Source organism: Chiloscyllium plagiosum, chromosome 3 (genome assembly GCF_004010195.1).
Source record: "Chiloscyllium plagiosum isolate BGI_BamShark_2017 chromosome 3, ASM401019v2, whole genome shotgun sequence".
Taxonomy (NCBI): Eukaryota; Metazoa; Chordata; class Chondrichthyes; order Orectolobiformes; family Hemiscylliidae; genus Chiloscyllium; species Chiloscyllium plagiosum.
Genome location: NC_057712.1, coordinates 124,058,311 through 124,080,149, shown reverse-complemented (window position 1 = coordinate 124,080,149; position 21,839 = coordinate 124,058,311). Strand labels below are relative to the sequence as shown.

Here is a 21,839-nt window from a genome sequence, read left to right as displayed (position 1 = left end):
TTGGAACGGCGAAGGATGTGGGGTGACTTGATAGTGGTTTATAAGATGATCAGAGGAATAGATAGAGTAGACAGTCAGAAACTTTTTCCCCGGGTGCACAGAGTGTTACAAGGGGACATAAATTTAAGGTGGAAGGTATAGGGGAGATGTCAGGGGTAGGTTCTTTACCCAAAGAGTGGTGGGGGCATGGAATGCGCTGCCTGTGGGAGTGGTAGAGTCAGAATCTTTGGTGACCTTTAAGCGGCAATTGGATAGGTACATGGATGGGTGCTAAAGCTAGGACAAATGTTCGGCACAACATCGTGGGCGGAAGAGCCTGTTCTGTGCTGTATTGTTCTATGTTCTATGAGTTAAGGTCATTGCTATCTTACGTGAATGATTGGGCCCAGAGGGCCCTCACACACTTTGGTTGGACATCGAAGTACCTCAGGTGAGATACCCCCTCGTTAGCCTGCTGTTTTTAGAAAAAAATGAGAACAGTTAAGGAATATTAGCATAGGCCAATGGTCATCAATACTGTCAAGGCATGGAGGGCAATGCGTCAGGGTGAGGGCAATATTGCCAAAACATCATTTTTGACACCCATAGTTGCTATGCTGGGCTTTCAGCCAGGGATGACGTACTCTGGGTTTAAACTATGGGCAGCTAGGGGGTATGTCTTGTCTGGGTGATTTATTCGAAGGGGACACACTGATGTCTTTTGACCAGTTGGCTCGGAAATATGAATTGCCCATTAAGAACCTCTTTCATTTCTTTCAAATTAGGAACTTCATACAAAAGAGACCACACTTCTATGATCCTTATGTGTCTGACATGGAGAAGAGGGTGTTGAGTGCTGAGAGTACATTATCTGTTAGCAACGCTTATCACCTATTGGGAGACGGTCCCTCGGATGAAACCAAACGGCTTTGTAGGATATGGGAGAGGGAGTTAGATGTTGAGATCTCTTCTGAAATATGGGAGGATATCTGGGAAAATGCAAGAAGGATCTCGATTTGCAACAGGACCCACGCCTTGCAATTGAAGATTCTCCACAGGGTCCATCTGGCCACAGACCGCCTCGCTAAATTTAAAGCGGGAGCATCTTCAATGTGTCCTAAGTGTAAAGTGAGCGTGGGCACCCTTACTCATTGTCTTTGGTCATGCCGCAGACTGTGGGCATACTAGAGTGCTGTGGTATGCAATATAGAGAAGGCCTTGGGGACAGAGATGTGGAGAGGGACTTGGTATCTCTTCAGCTCGGCTTTGTGTGCATCTAATGAAAGAGAATTAACAAAAAAACGGCTTTTCAGCATCCTCACCTTTTGTGCCAGAAAGAACATTCTATCAGGGTAGGTGTCGGACAATCCCAGGGGGCTGGTGGGTTGGCATAAGCTTATCATGGAGCACATCCCCTTAGACTTTCTGACGAATATGGTGCACCATAAAACTGAGAATTTCTATAAGACATGGTAGCCCTTTTTGGACTATATAGGTACAGATTTGTCCGCTATACTAATAAGAGCCTTTATATAGCTGTGACGATTCTAAGTAAGAGGGGACGAACTACGAATATATGAATATGCATAAACTTAGGCGCTCGACGATTGAGGGCTATTGCTTTGTTTTGCTGAGCTCTGTTATGGTTGTTATCATTATTATTATTGTCAATATTTCCTTTTGTAGCTTAATTATTAGTTAATATTTATTTATGTAATCAGCGGTTTTGTTTTTTAATATTGGTTTGTATTGTTTGGTTTTGTATTTGTTGTAATATTCAAAAGAAAGAGTTTTCTTCTTTTTCATACAAATATATTTTTAAAAAGTAAATAGATAAGAACTCTTCCCTGGGATGGCGGGGGGGGTCCAGAACTAGAAGGCATCAGCTTCAGGTGAGAGGGGAAAAAATTAAAAAGGGTTTAAGGGGCAACATTTCCACACAGAAAAAGGAAGTGGTGGAGGCTAGTACAATGAAAGTATTTAAAAGGCATTTGGATGGGTATATGAATAGGAAGGATTTAGAGGGATATGGGGTAAGTGCTGGAAAATGGGACTAGATGAAGTTAGGATATCAGATTGGCATGGATGAGTTGGACCGAAAGGTCTATTTCTGTGCTGTACATCTTTATGATTCTAGGATTCTGTGACCTCCTGTCTCCCAAGGCCTGACAAGGCCTAAGTTAGAAGTGTGTTCGTATACTCTCCACTTGCTTGCATGAGTGCAGCTCCAATAACAAGGTTTGATACCATCCAGGACAAAGCAGCCACTTGACTGGCATCAAATCCACCACCTTCCAACATTCACTTACTCTCTGCCACCACGCAGTGACAGTAGTGTGTACTTTCTCAAATCTGCACTGCAGCAACTCACTAATGTTCTTTCAACAGTATCTTCCAAACCAACTCATTAGAATAATAAGAGGAGGCGTTATTGAAAGATGCAAGATTCTTGGGAGACTTGACACAGTAAATGTGGAAAAGGTCATCTCCCCTCCTGGAAGAGTCCAGAACCAGGGAGCATAACTTCAGAAAGTGTTGCCCATTTAAGAACCTTAAACCTGGACTCTACCCATCAGGTGTCCAACACTGTAGTAAAGACTACACAAGAATGTGCAATAATGGTGAGGTAAGCACACAGCCAGACAATGTTGCAGCACCTCAAAACTTTCAACCTTCAAATATATACTTTTGTTGGTATGATCACTAAGGGACATAAGAGCTGTCACATTCCCAAGAAGTTATCAGCAATCTCTTGCTAACAGGTATAACGGTTTACCTTGGAAATTCCATGTTACTGGTCATGAATTCTGTGCGTCCATGTGTGGTTGATCAGCCCAATCCTAGAACCATATCTCCAATTACACACAATTAGCAGGTATTTCCCAAAGATGAAATTGGTCCTGGGACTCGGATCACTGACTTTCTTACTTAAAGCTCCTTTTGCATATCTGCTCTTGCCAACTGGTGTTCACGAAGACTCTCCACTCAGAAGTTGCTCCAAGTTGGCTTCTTGTGAGACAGAGTCACCCAGCTATTGACATCCATGCTGTATTTCTTGAATTTGGAGATGCCGGTGTTGGACTGGGGTGTACAAAGTTAAAAATCACACAACACCAAGTTATAGTCCAACAGGTTTAATTCGAAGCACACTAGCTTTCGGAGTGATGCCTCTTCATCAGGTGATAGTGGAGGGCTCATTTCTTGAAGGTGGCCTTCAGGGAGTAACTGAAGTGCTGCCTTTGTCCTCCTCATGCTTGAATGCTTTCCTTGAGCTGGGCAAAGATGATTTGCATTGACACTCAGAACTCAGGCATCCTAAGCAGATTGCCAGCCCAGCAAGGCTGGTTTCAAATGATCATGGCCTCAATGCTGGTGTTATTAGCTGACTCAAGAATGCTGATGTTAGTATGCCTGCCCTCTCAGCTAATGAGAGAATCCAGCTCATCAGCATTAATGGTACTTCTTCAGGGCATTGCGATAGCATCTAACAGTAGTCCAGGTTTCTGACCCATTTGGGAGAGATGAAAGGAAAGATAACTGCCTTATACACAAGGATCTTATTATCAGCACAGGTGTTGCGTTCAAAGATTCATATCATGAGGCATCCAGAAGTGACACTCAAAGATTGGAACTAGTGTTGGATCTTCGCATCAGTGTAAGCCTTAGATAAGAGGTAGCTCCTCAGGCAGTGAAATGCTCCACGTCTGGATGGACTGGAACTTGCCATGGGGCAGGTTTGCAAAGGACTGGAGTATTCTTGAGGTTGAGGCCGAGACTGATTCTTTGGTATGAATTAGCATTTTTTTTAAAAGAATTAGCATCCCTACAGTGTGGACACAGGCCCTTTGGCCCAACAAGTAACCCCCTATACCTATTCCCCTAACTAATGCACCTAACCTACATATCCCTACGGGCAATTTGGCATGGCCAATTGACCTAACCTGCACATCTTTGGACTGTGGGAGGAAACCAAAGCACCTGGAGGATATCCATGCAGACACGGAGAAAATGTACAAACTCCACACAGACAGTCCTCAGAGGCTGGAATCAAACCTGGTCCCTGGCACTGAGAGGCAGCAGTGCTAACCATTGAGCCACCATGTCGCCCCATGGCAGTAAGCAGTCCGCAAATGCAGTAAGCAAGGTTATAAGACTCTCCAAGTAAGCTGAGGTGGTGTTATCATAGTCATACTGAAATTCCACAAGCAATATCTTCTTCTTGGATTTCAACATTAACACCACTGAGGTTTGTTCTTAACAAGATGAAGGATGGTGGCGAGGAAAATGGAGATGAAAAGGTAGAGGCAATGATACATCCCTGCTTGATCCCAGTCTTGACCTTAAATGTTTCACTGGTGAGGACCATTTTCAACATCTTGAGTGCAGGAGAGAGCGTTGATAAATTTCTCTAAACAGCCAGCCCTTGACAGGGTCTTCAATAGAACTTCCCAACTGACTGAAATAAAAGCCTTGGTTCAGATCGATGAAGGCTATGTTGTATTTGGTATTGTTCCTGGGGTCGTCGAGCAGTGAAAATTATGTCCATAGTTCCACGATTTTATCAAAGCCACCCAGCTTTCTGGAAGGGTTTCTTCATAGACTGAGAGAAGGTGGTTGATGAGGACTTAGGTGATAATCTTCCTGGCAATGCAGTAGGGAGGCTCATCAGCAGCTCCCACAGTCCTTGCTTGAAGATGGTGAACATCCCTGAAGTTGGCTACAAGATCAAGAAATACTAAGACTAGTTCAATAAGAACCACCATATCATCCAAGCCATTATCAACAAAACAAAGAAAGTTTGCCACACCTGGCAAAGCTACCTCACCAGCAAGGAAGGCAAAGAACAAAGATAGAATTACAAAGAAAAATTTGGGGAGTCAATGGTGGACTGAGAAAGCCAAAGAGCAGCAACTCCTAGCCAACAAGCATAAGAGCCAGGACTTCTTTGGTGCCAGCAAGGCAATATGCAAACCTGACACTCTACCTCAAACTACTGTGGAATTAGGACAGAATCCTTTTGCGAGGCAAAGAAAACATCAGCCTCCAATGAAGAGAATGCTTCAAAGAGCTGCTTAGCCACCATACAAAAGGTAGATAAGAACATGTTGAGGAAATCCCTAGAATCCCGAAAGATTATCCTGAACTCCCACCAAGTGTGGTCCAAGTCGAAGCTGCCATTAAACACAAAGAATGGAAAAACTGCAGGAGTGTACAGACTTCCTGCAGATATTTTTAATCGCAGAGGAACAAAGCTCATCTGTCATCCACATTAATTCTTCCTGAAAATCTGGGACAAAGAAGAAATCCCTGCCACTACCAAGAAGTAGATTATAAAGGGGATACTTACACGTTTTGAAAAAGAGTTACTCACACAGCAGTTAGTACCAGTTCAAGTTTAATACAGACAATAAAATTAGACAGTTAATCTTTCAAAATCCGCAAAAACACAATCCCTATAGTTAATTCAATTACTCTGTATAAATATAAAGCTAGAAGTCTAAAGCTTTTTCCTCAAACCTCAAATAGTTCTATAAAAGCCTTGATTTCCAGTTTGTTTAGATGATTGCCACTTAATGACATGATGCAAGAAGGCGAAATAATGCTGATACTTACTTAAATTTAAAGCTTTCACGTTTGTTATTTATAAATCCATCAGCTGCATCATGTGGAATGACAAACTCCAACACTGGATTTCCACTATCTTCAGCTAAAGAATAAAGCTGTGAAAGAAAAATTACATTTTAGATAACCTCAGATCTAACATATTTTAATTAGATGAAAAGAAAATGTATTTTCTTTATGCTTTCCATATTCTTCACAGCCAAAATAAAATTTGCTAAATTGCATGCAGCACTATTCCAACAAAAGGCAAAGCAATGAATTTATCTGAATTCGGTGGTTTTCACTGAATGTTATCAACTCTGCAAGAACCCTTTCTTCAAACATTGTCGCCTTAGTTTACCATTTCCTCCAAAAGGGACAGCTCCAACAATGCAGCACTCCTTCAATTAAGCCTTGATTATAATCAGCTCAGTGCCTTTCAAGCTAGTGTTTAGGCATATTGAAGTCCAAGCAATAAGCAATCAACTTCTTTTTGTCCACAAAACATTAGGTTTGGCAAACACACCAAATCATAAACCAATGAATCCTTATAAGAGTGAAAAGAGGCCATTCAGCCTATTGAGTCTGCACTGACCTTCTGAAAAACATCCCACCCAGATCAGGACTCTCACCCTATCCCTGTAACCCTACATTTACCATGGTTAATCCATTCAGTTTGTAATCTCTGGACACTATGGGCAATTTAGCATGGCCAATCCACCTAATCTGCACATTTCTGGACCTGTGGGAAGCGACTGGAGCATCTGGTGGAAACCCACACAGACATGGGGAGAACATGCAAACTCCACACAGCGTAACCCAAGGCTGGAATTGAACCCAGCGCTAACCACTGAGCCATCCACAAGCCACTACTCCAATTCGGTAAAAACAATGACTGCAGATGCTGGAAACCAGACTCTGGATTAGTGGTGCTGGAAAAGCACAGCAGTTCAGGCAGCATCCGAGGAGCAGGAAAATCGACGTTTCGGGCAGAAGCCCCCACATTGATGCCCTGGGGTTGAAGTGTTCCGAGGCGGAAGATGAAGCGTTCTTCCTCCAGGCATTGGGTAGTGAGGGAGCGGCGGTGGAGGCAGTTCAGGACCTCCATGTCCTCGGGGCTGAGTGGGAGAGGAGTTGAAGTGTTGGGCCCCAGGGTGGTGTGATTGATTGGTGCGGGTGTCCCAGAGATGTTCCCTAAAGCTCTCTGCTAGGAGGCGTCCAATCTCCCCAATGTAGAGGAGACCACATCGGGAGCAACGGATACGATACATGATATTGGTGGGTGTGCAGGTAATACTTTGATGGATGTGGAAGGCTCCTTTAGGGCCTTGGATGGAGATGAGGGAGGCACTAGCCCTACTGTACAAAATGTAAAGCCACTGCTTAGTACAACATTCCACCTACTTTGTGGTTAAGTCCAAGCTGACTTAATACATTTGCTGAACACAAATTGGCAATTTTATTGCCCAAAACCCTTAATTCATTCATAGTGAAGCATTTAAATTTTGTGGTCATACTTGAGTTCATGAGAGCTTAAGGGGATCTGGGTATATGATAGCAAGAAGAAATAAAAATTTAGGTGTTGTGACGAAATGAGATGGATCAAAAGAGTTGAAGGAAAAGGATATGAAAAATAAAGGGAATAAAAAGTAAAATGTGAAGGGTTGTATGATTTGGAGGTGGGTTAGAATGTAGTCAATTGAATTGAATTGAATTTATTGTAATGTGTACCGAGGCACAGTGAAATGCTTTGTCTTGTGAGCAATACTGGCAGATCACAGAGTTAAGTAGCATACATAAGTAAATAATAGGTAAACAGCGGCAAAAACAAAACACAGACACAGGCGAATGTTAAGAGTTTGAGAGTCCATTCAGTAGTCGAACAACAGTAGGGTAGAAACTGTTTCGAAACTGGCTGGTGCATGTATTCAGGCTTTTGTACCTTGTCCCCGGTGGTGGAGGTTGTAAGAAAAACATTGTCAGGGTGGGATGGATCTTTGACAATGCTGGCAGCCCTTCCTTGACAGCGGGCCTGGTAGATGGATTCTATAGATGGGAGGTTGGCCTTTGTGATTGTCCGGGCAGAGCTCACCACTCTCTGTAACCATCTCTGATCTTGAATGGTACAGTTGCCACACCAGATAATGATACATCCAAACAGAATGCTCTTGATGATGCACCTATAAAAGTTGGCAAGGGTATTTTCTGTCATGAGCTGAAAATGGTGTTGCTAGAAAAGCGCAGCAGGTCAGGCAGCATCCAGGGAACAGGAGAATCGACATTTCGGGCATAAGCCCTTCTTCAGGAATGATCTCTTCCTACCTCTACAAAGATCATTCCTGAAGAAGGGCTTATGCCCGAAACGTCGATTCTCCTGTTCCCTGGATGCTGCCTGACCTGCTGCGCTTTTCCAGCAACACATTTTCAGCTCTGATCTCCAGCATCTGCAGACCTCACTTTCTCCTCTATTTTCGGTCATGCCAAATTTCCTCAGCTGTCTGAGGAAGAAGAGACATTGTTGGGCTTTTGTAACCAGTGCATCCACATGAAGAGTCCTAGAAAGCTTGGTGTGGATGACAACTCCCAGGAGTTTGACACTCTCCACTCGTTCCACCTCTGTGTAGGTGGGCGTGAACAACATCCCGCCAAAAGTCAATAACGAGTTCCTTGGTTTTGTCAGTATTGAGAGCTAGGTTGTTCCTAGTGCACCATTTATCCAGGTCTTTCACCTCCCGTCTGTAGTCTGTTTTGTCACCATCTGAGATTCGACCGACTAAGGTAGTGTCATCAGCGAACCTGTAAATGCCATTAGTCTGGTATTTGGCGATGTCGTCACAGGTATACAATGAGTACAGCAGGGGGCTGAGCACGCACCCTGAGGGACTCCAGTGTTGAATGTTAGTGAGGATGAAATATTGCCCCCAATCTTCACTGATTGTGGCTGGTGGGTAAGGAAACTGAGGATCCAGTTGCGAGTGGGGCGTAGTCCAATCTCACTAACTTTAGTAATCCGATTTCAGGGACTAATACTGTCGAAGGCTGAACTGTAGTCAATGAGCAGGATTCTTATGTCGCTGTTCTTGGTGTCAAGATGTTCTGGGGGAGTGAAGGGCAAGTGAAATGGCATCCGACGTGGATGTATTGGTCTGATGACTCACGCCAGTTTGCCTGAGTAGTGAGGAGGCTGGAGTTAATTAATGCCATGACCAGCCTTTCAAAGCACTTCATGACCATCGAAGTTAGGGCCACTGGGCGTAGTCATTGAGACATGCTGCATGAGCCTTCTTAGGCACAGGGATGATGTTGGCCCTCTTGAAACAGGCAGGGACAGTGGCCTGCTGTAGGGAGAGGTTGAAGATGTCCGAGAAAACCTCTGTCCATTGATCTGCGCATGGTCTGAGTGCATGGTCTGGTACTCCAGCTGGTCCCATCGCTTTCCTTGGATTCACACAAAGGAAAACTGATCTGATCTCTGAGGCAGGGACTGTTGGGATAGGTTCATCAGGTCTTGTCAGAATAGGTGTTACCTCTCTGCCTAAATTCTGCTCAAAGCGAGCATAGAAGGGATTAAGGCGATGTGGAGGGATGTGTCATCATCTGCTATCTTGCACTGTCTCTTTTCAGAAACTGTGATGTCATTCAGTCCTTGCCATAGTCGCCAGGTGTCTGTCTGGGTCTCGAGTTTGGATCAGTATTGGTCCTTGGCTGTCTTAATGGCTCTGCCAAAGTCATACTTGGATTCCTTATATTTGAGTGGGTCTTCTGATCTGAAGGCCTCACACCTGGTTTTTAGCAGGTTCTGTATGTCTTGACTCATCCAGGAGTTTCCTATTGGGGAATACCCGGACTGACTTCCTCGGCATGCAGTCCTCCACGCATTTGCTGATAATGTCTGTGACGGTGGTGGCGTACTCGTCCAAGGTATCTGTGGACTGTTTGAACATGATCCAATCAGCCGATTCCAGACAGCACCGGAGTTGATCCTCTGCCTCCTCCGACCAGCACTGGACCTGTATCCACGAGTGGGTCTCCTGCTTGACCTTTTGCCTGTAAGCTGGGAGAAGAAACACATTGTGGTCGGAGTTCCCTGAACGAGGGCGGGTAATGGAGCAGTAGGCATTTTTCACAGTGGTCTAAAATGTTTGGGCCCCTGGTGCCGCAGGTAATATTCTGGTGGTACTTAAAATGTAGAATATTGAGGATAAAATAGTCTGCACAGAAATGTAACATGATAAAACAAAAACCCATACAAAGCAGATTGGGTGTGTGATTCCCCTGCACAGTTGTGTTCCCATGGCATATGCTGGGAATTGTCAGCAATTTTCAATTAAACAGTGAGATATAGACCATATTCCCATTTAAACATTATCAGGCTAACTGGTCAAACTTTTATACTAGAGCTAGACTATAAAAGGACTAGTGTTATGAAGGAAACTAACCAACCCCCATTAATTAGGCAACTTTACAATATGGAAAACATTTGCAACAACGTCCTCTGAATAGAAAAAAAGCTCTATGTCCCTCGAATTAAAAAGTTTCATTGTAATCTTTAACCAGACAGGTTAACTGATATTATTCAAACAAAAATCATACTTATGCAGAAATATTTCAGTCTTGAAGAAAGAAGCTCTCAGGAGAATACTATTAAACATAGAAACAATGGAAATAGGAACTGCTGTAGGCCATTGTTCTCTTTGAGCCTGTTCTGTTTTCAATATGATCATGTTAAAATGCACTGCATATGGATATCAGAACAGTCATTTGGACCCTGCAGATAATTACAGTGGTAATAATAAATATATTTTTTCAAGAGGCAGAAATTCATTAACCAATTCATCGGATCCGATTTCGGTCAACTCTCAGAACAGAGATTTTAGATGGAAATTGTGCATGTGTCTTCACTACAGAAGACAACAATGTATCATATGATACTAAAGTTCAAAATGCAAACTGAAGATGAATGTAATCTAGATTAAGAGAATTTAAAAAAACGTAAACCGTTCTGAGGAAAGGTCACCAGACCGGAAACATTAACTCTGATTTCTCTTCACAGATGCTGACAGATCTGTTGAGCTTTTCCAACAATTTCTGTTTTTGCGTCAAAAAATAAATTCATGCTGTTGAACATAATGCCATTCACACAGATTGCTGCAAGAAACAATCCCGTTATCATATATTTAATAATGTGCTGAATACCATGGACTAACACATGGTGCCAATATTTTAAAAGACCAATAAGTTAGGAAATTGCACACCCACCAGCATAACTGACGACAAGCAAATTGCTCAAAAGGTCATTACAGATGAATTGTAGGAACACCTTCATTGAGAAAAGGTTATTGGAGGTTCTAAACACAGCATCTGATGCAATTTGGTTGAAATATTTGAGCAGATTACACCAACACATTGCATTTTTAAAGCAGACGTGTTTCTTGGAATTTCACAAGCTCACTATCAGACAAAATCTGACAGTGAACCACATAAAGAGGAATTGGGTCAGGTGACGAGCAGGCTGCTCTATTGGGTAGTTTAAAAAAAACAAATTAAAAGGACAAGCAAGGAGTAACAAACTGGAGCAATAAAATATGAAATTTCGGTGGGCACAGGTAGCCGACAGCCCAGCTGATAGCAGAGCAGTATAATTTATGGACATACAGGAGGCCAGAGTCAGAGAAGTGTAATGACAAAAGATTGTGGGATTGGAAGATATGGCAGAGATTGAGGGATGAGACCATGGAAAATCTTACAAGTAGAATAAGAATTTTTAAAACCATGGCGCTTTTGTAGGTCATCAAGGTCAGGTTGATAGGTGAATGAGCTGTAATATGGAGTAAGACAAAGGCAGCAGTGTTTGTGATTAGTTCAGGTTCATGACAGATTTATGGCTGAGCAGGAGAACACTTGAATAGTCAGTTCTGGAGAGAATAAAGATGTGAATGAGGTTTACACCATATAAGCTGAGCCTGCAGAAAAGATGGGCAATGGTTTCCTCAGTTAGAAAGAGAATGTGGGGTTGGTAGTTTGGCTCAGTGTCAAATAGACAACCAAGGCTGTGACCCATCTGGTTCAGTCGCAGGTAGAATCAGTAACAATCGATGAGAATGGTTTCATAATTTCCCATATTTATCACAGAAATACCACAAGACAAAAGGAGGCCATTCAGCCCAGATGGTAAGTATTGGCTGTTGAGCAACATTTCTTTCTGTTTTCAAAATTATGTTTCTGGGGGCATTATGTAGATGAGAAATAGGAGGTGACCAAATCAGAGGTTTTCCAGAGTTAATGGCACAGCAGCAGAAAAAGATTCTCTGGCTGCAATAATCTTTTGGAATGAGACAAAGAAAATCTCATTTGTTTGGAGAAGGAATAGCAGTTATAGATGGACCATCATTTCGCATTGATATTGTCAGTGAATACAGGTAGTCTGAATGACAACATATGATGTCCATAAAGCTTTAAATGAGTTGACATTGTCAAGTTATTTAACAAAGCTATATCCTGGAAGATTAGAGAGAAAACCTCCTTTGGATGGGACATCAAGAAATTGGCACTACTCACACTACCTATAACACTCACTCCCTTCATCACCGAAAGATAGTACACACTGCTGCCATATCTACAAGATCAACTGCAGTGACTCACTGAGGTTGGTCCAACTGCATCTTCTAAACAAGTGACCACTAGAACTTAGAAGGACATAATAGCAAATGCATGGGAACACCACCACGTGCAAGTGCCCCTCCATGTCACACGCCATCCTGGCTTGGAACTATATTGCCACTGGCTCAAAATCCTGAAACTCCCTCTCTTCCAGCACTGTGTCCCCCCTAGGGACTGCAACATTCAAGAAGGTAGCTCACTGCCACTTTCTCCTGGGCAATTAGGGATGTACAAGAAATGATGGCCTAGCTAATAATGCCCACATCCCATGAACGAATATAATAGACATTGAATATTTAAATTAATAGCGATCTCACAAATTTTAAGCCATATTATCAGATGGTGCACCATGATTGAAGAATCACCATTTACAGCCTACAGCAATGCAGAGGATGCCATTCAAGTCATCATGCAGGAGGCATAGCACTGAAGATTAAAAGGTATACTACGACTAATTATTTACTACTATGTAGCAAACTTATCTCGTGAAGGACTTCACACTTCAAGGAAATCTCGCCCTGGAACATCAATGTGAGTTTTGATTTGAACCTTACTCAAATGATGGAAGGACTCAAAGTCAAGAAACCACTGTTCAATGATAAGCCAGTTATGGACCAACTGGTCAAGCAACATCCAATGAGCAATAGTTGATAAAATGTGGAGCTGGAAAAACACAGCCGGTCAGACAGTATCAGAGGAGCAGGAAAGTTGGTGTTTTGGATCAGGATCCTTTGTCAGGACTGAGGAAGGGGAAGGGGAAGGGAGCTCAGAGAGGGAGTGGGGCTGGGGGAAAGATAGTTGGGATGGTGTTAAGTGGATGCAGGAAAGGTAGATAGGATGGTGATAGGTGGATGCAGGTAGGGGATTATTGTGATTGGTCAGTGGGAATCGTGGAGTGGATAGGTGGGAAGGAAGATGGACAGGTTAGATGAGGTCAGCTCAGGTCAAGAAGGCAGTGAGGAGAGGGAGGGCTGGACCTGGAATGAGGTTGGGGCTGGAAAGATTTTGAAACAGATGAACTCATGCTCAGTCCACTGGGCTGCAAGCTCCTGAGGCAGATTATGAGGTGTTGTTCGTGCAGTTTGCGTGTGGCCTCATTTTGACAGTGGAGGAGACCCAAGATGGTCATTTCGCTGAAGGAGTGTGAGAGGGAATTGAAATGGCTGGCAACTGGAAGGTGGCGTGATTACAGTGTACAGAGTGCAGATGTTCCACGAACCAGTCCCTGAGTCTGCGCTTGGTCCCTCCATACCTACAAGATCAACTGCAGTGACTCACTGAGGTTGGTCCAACTGCATCTTCTAAACCAGTGACCAGTAGAGGAGATCACATTGGGAGCAATGGATGCAATAGGCCAGGTTAGAAGTAGTGCAGATGAATCTCTGCAAGATTTGGAATGATTGTTTGGGGTCTTGGGTGGAGGGGAAAGGGGAGGTATAGGAGCAGGTGCTGCACTCCCTGCAGTGGCAGAGAAAGGTGCCAGGTGTGGAGAGATTGGTGGGGAATGTAGAACTGACGACAGAGTCACAGAGTGAACCATCGCTATGGAAAGCAGATGGGTGGGGTGAATGGGGAAGGAAGGAAATATCTTTTTGGAGTGGGGTCTGACTGAAGGTGTTGAAAATGGTAGAGGATGATGCGTTGGATTTAGAGATTTGGTATGTGAGAAGTAAAGGAATCTATCCTTATTGTGGTTGGGGGGGGTGGGGGGGGAAAGAGGGGGTTTAAAGGCAGTGGGTTTAATATTGAGGTTGGGGTTGGAGCAGACAGCGTGCATTCTGGTAGGGAGAGGTTGGAGTAGGTGAGACGGGTGGAGAGATTCTGGCGATTGATGTCATGACGGCAATTGAAGATAAAGAGATCAAGGGACAACAGGAGGCCAAAAGGGGATGGCCAGGAGGATGGGATGTTTTGGAAACAGGAAAGGAGTCTTCAGAGGGTGGGTTAGATTCACTTTTGAAGAAGTAGGCACAAAGGCAGAATCAGTGGAAATGTTAAAAAAGAGTTTGACACCTAGACGTGCAAAACTTGTTGACAAATGCGCGTAGGGGAATGAAGGTGAGTCCTTTGCTGATGGCGGACTGTTCATCTTAAATGAGGGGGAGGTCAGGGGGAGGGGGGTGGGGGATGCTGGATGGTGAATACCTGGCTGGGATTTGGGGCTAAGGCTTGATGTTAATCTGGAATTAGCAGTTGGGGTGGAGATTGCCTCTGGCGTGGGTACATGTGTAGAAACAAACACGTAGACAGACGCCAAAATAGCAATGAGACCGGCAGTGTCAACAGTCGTCACATGGTCAACTGCATCCGGCAAAGCAGCGTGATCGGCCCCATCAGTGTAAGCAACGTGGTCAGCTGCATCCGGGGGAAGCAGTGTGATCGGCCACGACACGGTCAGCGGAAATGACGTCAGCAGCGGCGTCAGTGGAAATGGTGTCATCATCATCAGTGGAAGAAGCTGAGCAACCGGATGGTTAATTGTGTTGGGTAGATCGAGGAGGCGGCCAGGGATAGGGTTAGGGTCCAGAGTGTTGGAGGTGGTCTGTGACAGGAGGCAAGTATGAAAGATTTTGGTGTACTTACGATCTTTGATGTGCGATAGGGCAAAGAAAAAGCATTTGTTAACGGCTTGGATCTTTCTAAGGGGTCCTTTGCAGGTCTGGGAGAGAGAGCTGGAACAGAGCTGACTGTAGTGACAGAAGATGTTGGTGCACGGCTGTAAGCATGGAGCTGAGGATCTGCACAGAGAACAATTTCTGGAGATACGATAGATAACGGTTATCACGGTTTGGTCAAATGAGATGGTTTGAACGTTGTCAGGAGTACATGGGGAATAAGATGACTGCATAGGTTGGTGCTGAGGAAGAAGGCATGGCTGTAGTAGCAAGATTACTCCCATCAATAATTTGGTTTCTGAGCAATAGTCAAGGGACTGTAAGGTCAAGCAACATTAAAACATATGGACAAAATCCTGGATTTTGGCAGAGACGTGGACTTACAAAACTTTAAAAAGAAAATGGACAGCTGGTCCGAGTTCTGCGAGTAATACATAAACAACCAGCAGAATGGATTTTGCAGTCTGGGACTATTAGGTAAAAACTGGGACTATTGTTCAGCCTGGAATCCCAATTTACACCTCCTGTCTAAAGGAACAATCGACTGAAACCAACAGAACCTAACCAAAGACAGCTTTTACGCTTCAGGCTACACAGTGCAGACACTATGGGGCCTACAGAGATTGTGGACATTTAACCTCAATCAAAACCCATTCACTCATATTCCAATTAACTTCAGACGAGAACATCAAAAGCTCAATGAAAACTACAGATTTGAACAGAGATAATGGGGCACTCAGTTAGTATAACTGCCATCCCTGATCTCATCAGAGAGTTCCTTTTCAACAACAAGTCCCTGCATGAAAAGTTTCCCCACAGACATCCCTCACGAGCAGCTGCGGAAAAGAACCACAGAGGCTGAACCAAAAACAGGGAATCCAAACCAAACCTCATTGTAACAAAAGACATCTGAAAGGAGAAAGCCAATTGGAGAAATCCAAATAAGTGCTGTCAAACTCAGGGCTTTCCGAACCAACAACACCAACAGCGTGAACCTCAACAACCACCCACAACCATTAGAAGACCAACAATTCGAAGCAAAAAGCGACTTGAATGACAAGTTCTCACGCACTACCTGAGGTGAAAACTGGGCTCACCAAACCAGCAAAAGTAGACAAAACCAGGTACTTAGTCGGTAGACCCAACATATATCTAAACACATCAACTGACTCAACCCCAACTGAGAACTTCAGAGTCCGAACTCTTCATCCAGACTCTGGGTATGGGGAGCCAGAACAGTCAGGCGCACTTCAAAACCATGTTCTGAGTGGTGAGCATAAGCCCCGAAGCCCCAAAGTTCCAACATAGCGAGCAGGGAGGGGATTAAAGTATCAATAACCAAAAGACCAAAGATGATTGTACCCCACATAGGATTTGTATCCCATGTATGCATACTGCATACATTTCACATGCAGGTTACTATGATTACAAATGTCTTCATCCTGTACCACAAAAGGGTGTGATTAGTAGAATTATTCCTTGCAGAGCTTATATCACTCATACATAGAAAAAAAACTTATCCTTCCCACGCCAGACATGGTTTCTGTCATTTTCCATTTCTAATCCACATTCGCGATTCATATCAGAATGAAGGCAGCACAAGTGTAGGCTGGTGGTGCCACTGCATTGGAACCTCATGAGTAGGAATTCTGATTCAGAGTGTAAAATTAAACACTGTTGTTTTATGTGGGTTAGTAAGGTATTGTCTAATCGTGGTAATCCAATTATTAGCATAATTTTAAATACTAGTGTGTTCCTGTATATTCCATTGTATTAATTTAAGAATCATTGAGTCCTGGAGCTGTCCAGCATGGAAACACACCCTTCAGTCCAACTCGTCCATACTGACAGATATCCTAAATGAATCCAGTCCCATTTGCCAGCATTTGACCCACATCTCTCTCAACCTTTCCTCTTCATATACCCATCCAGATGCCTTTTAAATGCTGTAAATTGTACCAGCCTCCACCATTTTCACTGGCAGCTCATTCTATACATGCACTGCCCTCTGCACACACAAGTTACTTCTTAGGTCCCTTTGATGTCTTTTGCTCTCCCACCTTAAACCTATGCCCTCTAATTTTGGACTCCCCTACCCTGGGGAAAAGACCTTGGTATTCACCCTAACCGTGCCCCTCATGATCTTATTAACTTCTATAAGGTCACCCCTCAGCCTCCAATGCTCCAGGGAAAATAGTGCTAGCCTATTCAGCTTCTCCCCATAGCTCAAACCCTCAATCCCTGGCAACATACTTGTAAATCTTTTCTGAACTCATTCAAGTTTCACAGCAATCTTCTTGTAGGAGGGAGACCAGAATTGAATGCAGTGTTCCAAAACTGGCCTAACCAATGTCCTGTATAGCTGCAACATGACCCAACTCCTACACTTCTTAAGAATTTACTGAGTTACCCATTTCTTGTATTATATATTACCTGTTGTACCTTAAATAAGTAGAGTGATTTTTTTTTTCTTACCCTTAGGCAGCCTCTTAATCACATCCTTAAATAAATCCAGTGTCCAGAAGTGTTTCAAACCAATTAAAGATCAGGATTGCAAACCAGAACCCAATAGGACATCTGGGCGAAAATTTGTTATGACCTTAAGGTCACCATAGAACCCAAACAGAAGATAAAATCGATTGACATCAGTTATGTTTGCATAAGAAATTTGCTGCATACCATTAACAAAAAGGAAATGTAACTATTTGGAATTGGCAGAAATGTCTTCCACTCTTATTAATACAGGAGAGAATTTAGACTGCAAAACAAAACAGCAAAGTTTCTGAGGAAATACAATTGATCAGTCAATGAGTAGCATTCCCTATTTAAGCGCATTGATGCATTCTCAACTGATTTAGTTGAGGATGCAATGCTGTTTGGCAAATACTGATAACAGATCCAATCCTGATGTTAGATGCTGAGTTGACAAATTCAAGCAAAACATTTTATTCCTGTAGCTTCCTAAGAAGGATCATTAGTACCAGTAACAGAAATATTTCCAAACATGATGAAATCCTCAGGGAGCACAGTTAAGCAAGTGAACATAGTGATTTCCCAGCAATAGTGGGTGAATGAAAGCATCCGCCCTAATGAGTTTACACACTTCAACATAGATACACCCTCAGATCGAAAATAAAATCTTTGCTAATACACACTGAAATCTGATGTATACAACGCCATGGGGCGGCACAGTGGCTCAGCAGTTAGCACTGCTGCCTCACAGCACCAGGGTCCCAGGTTCGATTCCAGTCTCAAGTGACTGTCTGTGGAGTTTGCACATTCTCCCCATGTCTGCGTGTGTTTCCACCAGGTGCTCCGGTTTCCTCCCATAGTCCAAAAATGTGCAGGTCAGGTGAATTGGTCATGCTAAATTGTCCATAGTGTTAGGTGCATTAGTCAAAAGGGAAATGGGTCTGGATGGGTTACTCTTTGAAGGGTCGGTGTGGGCTGGTTGGGCCGAAGGGCCTGTTTCCACACTGTAGGGAATCTAAAAAAAAGACTGGCATGGGAAGGTCACTATCAAGAAAACATTGCCTGATAGGGAGATCCAGGATATTGTCAAAAAGACCCTACCAGTTTTAACAGGACAACATTTATCTATGAAGAAAATTCATGAAAATAAAAGTTTCGCCTAATATTAAAATGGAGCAATTTCCTGTTTCAGCAGGACTTCCTCAGTAAAGAAAATCTAATGCAAGGGTATTGCAGTTTAAAGGGACCAAGACCTCACACTATCAACAACAGAATCAAAGTCAACATGCTTCAATCCTGAAACCTATCCACACAAGTTCAAAAGAATGCATTCTGGAGAATAGCAAAGTTGCAAAGTCAGACTTGGGTAGGGAGGCCGCCAAATACACTGTCTACTATACCACCCAATATAGTGTCACAGAGACTCAGAAAAGGAGAATGGCTTTAGATCTCGAAGGCAAGACCTAACATCTTTTGGAATACTGCATTCAGTTCTGGTGTCCCTGGAACTTATTTCCCTGGAGCATCAGAGGCTGAAGGGTGATCCTATGGAGGTTTATAACATGAAGGGCAAAGATTAGGTGAATAGCCAAGGAGAGATGAGAAAGAATTAAAAGGGACCGGGGGCAACTTTTTCATGCACAGAGTGGTGCATGTGTTGAATGAGGTGGCGGCGGAGGCTGTTACAACTACAACATTTAAAAGGCATCTGGATGGGTACATGAATATGAAGAGCTTAAGAGGGATATAGAGATGTACAGCATGGAAACAGACCCTTCAGTCCAACCCGTCCATGCCGACCAGATATCCCAACCCAATCTAGTCCCACCTGCCAGCACCCGAGAGGAGGTTCATAAGGATGGTCTGAGGAATGAAAAGCTTAACGTTTGAGGGATATGGGCCAAATGTGGCAAATGGGACTAGACCAGTTTAGGATATCTGGACAGTGCAGAGGAGTTGAACAGAAGGGGCTGTTTTCATGTTGTATAACTCTATGACATGACATTAACAATGTGAACAATATCAATGCAACTTGCACTGGATTGTCTTAAAGAAGATCTAGTTTATTGCATGATAACAAAGGCTCTTCTCATTAGATTACAAATCGTTTTCCTCGACCACATCAGAATGACAGGCCTGGTAGATCCCTAACAGTAAAGAGGATGGTGGCAGCAAGTATTCCATAGTTCTTGCAACAGGTGCCAGAGAAATTGTCCATTAAGTTCTTAAATGATTAAAAGGTATATGCAGATACTGGAGCTCAGAAGAAAAGCAAGTGAGCATTCAGATAAATTTCAATGTAAAGAGAAAATTGACTCATTCAACAGACATAATTTAAGTAGTTAAGTGTAATGAGTAACACAAACACCAATTATACATACTCAATGAGAAGTTTGCAATTGCATACAAAGTTGATCAGAAGCAAGTGAGAAAGACAAGTTATTCATGAACACAAGTTTTCTAAGTTCTACAAATAAAGTCACTAGATTTTAAACAAAAATAAGGAGCATCAAGCTTTATTGAGCACTTTTGAATATTGAATCATAGCACTATCCTGACTTTTGTACAAAGTCTTGTTAGTTTTCATCTTTAGCTCACATGCTAAATGATTTGCAGAGAATCTGATAGAAGCACAGGCAAGAACATGATGCTTATTCAGTCATGGTAGTCAGTGTTGGGTATAAAGAGCTGAAACTTTTTAAACTTTAAAAAAAAATGTTGCTTTAAAGGTCTGTAAAATCATTGAATCGTTTATGGTGTAGAAAGCAGCCTTCAGTCCATCATGTTTGCACCAGCGGACCAAGTCAGCATCATGACTTAGAGCAGAAGAATGGCGCTGTCAGCATTACTCTGCAGATTGCTTCTATTTAAATAATCACCTAAGGCCTTGATTGAATCTGCTTCCATTGCATTTCCAGGCATTTCGTTCCCTAACCTGAAGAAGTATTTTTAATTACATTGCATTTACTTCTTTTGCAAGTCACTTTAAACCTGCATCCTCTTGTTCTCGATCCTTTTACAAGTTGGATCAATTTTTCCCTATCCAGGCCCCTGATTTTGAAAACTTCACTCAAATCTGCTTTTATCTTTCTCTTCTCCAAGGAAAACAGTCCGAACCATCATGATCCATCTTCCTAACTGAAGTGTCTCATCCCTGGATCAACTCTTGGAAACCTCTTCTGCACCTCTCCAATGCATTCACATTCTTCCTAAAGTGTGGCACTCAGCCACAATACACAACACTCCAGCTGAGGTCCTATAAACGTACAAATTAGCAGAAGGAGGCCATTCACCACTTCAAGCCTCCTCTGTCATTTCAATAAAAACAAGGCTGGTGTGTTAGTTTTCTGATCAGGTCTAACTAGTATCTTATGGAGCCAGAGATAATCTCACTGCTTTTATACTCTATGATAGACAAACAGGAGACTGGAAGAACATAGCAAGCCAGGCAGCATCAGGAAGTGGACAAGTCAACGTTTTGGATGTAATCCTTCTTCAAAGCAGGGGGTGGGTGTAAAGGAAGCTTCAGATAAAGGGGGGTGGCGGAGGGAGAAGCAGAGTGGTGAGGTAGAGGTAGGAGAACACAGTTCTCCAATTTCAAATAACCTCCCTTTCCAGCTGCTCCCCCTCCCTTCTATTGCTCTGATTGACCCTTCCTTCCAGCTACCAACTGGATTCATTCCTCTCATCGACCAATCAGGTCATACGCTTTATGCATTTACCTATCCCTACATCACCACCCCTCCCCCACTTCACCCTTTTTCTGCAGCTCCCCTTACACCTATGCCATGTCCTGGAAAAGGATTACACCTGAAACATTGACCTCCTCTTCCTGATGCTCCCTGCCTGGCTGTGTTCTTCCAGCCTCCTGCTTGTGTACTTTGAATGCCAGCATCTGTGGTTGTTTTTATCTAAAATAATTTTGTACTCTATGATCCTTTTAACAAAGCCAAGCATACTGTATGCTCTATTACCGGTGTATTCCAATTTCCACTTTTGATGAGGAAGAGTCAGTTGACTCCAAACATCAACTCTGATTTCTCTCCAGACGCTGCCAGACCTGCTGAGCTTTTCTGGAAATCTCTACCTTTGTTTCTGATTTACAGCTTCCACTGTTCTTACAGTTTTCACTTTTGATAACATGCATTTGGATATTCAACATTATGCTCCTGTACAACTTTGTACCCTTCACTTATCCAACCGAGAGAGGTCAAGAGGAGTAAGGACCATGGGAGAGTGGGGAAGACAGATGAAGATGGGAGAGTGGGAGGGAGGTTAATCAAGGAATTGGGGAACAAAATGGGGGGGATTGCAAAAGAGTTGTGGGCTTTGTCAGAGGTCAGGGGACAAAGAGTGGGATGGCATTAAAGAGGAGTAAAAGTATGTGGGAACAGGAAGGTCAAAGTGTGAGGTGAGAGAAGTAAAACAGTGTCGAGGACAGGGGAGACACGAGAGTTGGGGAGGACGGGGAGGGGAGACACGAGAGTTGGGGAGGGGAGGCACGAGAGTTGG

General features: G+C 43.3%; 1 protein-coding gene across 2 annotated transcripts in view; it reads right to left on the bottom strand.

The window, feature by feature from the left end:
• The window catches only part of kif6 (kinesin family member 6), a 565,092-nt gene that overhangs the window by 539,485 nt on the left and 3,768 nt on the right, over positions 1-21,839 (bottom strand). For both annotated transcript variants that reach the window (XM_043687249.1, XM_043687250.1), the window contains exon 2: positions 5,593-5,699. In XM_043687249.1, the coding sequence (XP_043543184.1) occupies positions 5,593-5,699 (107 nt within the window). The remainder of the gene's footprint in view (positions 1-5,592; positions 5,700-21,839) is intronic.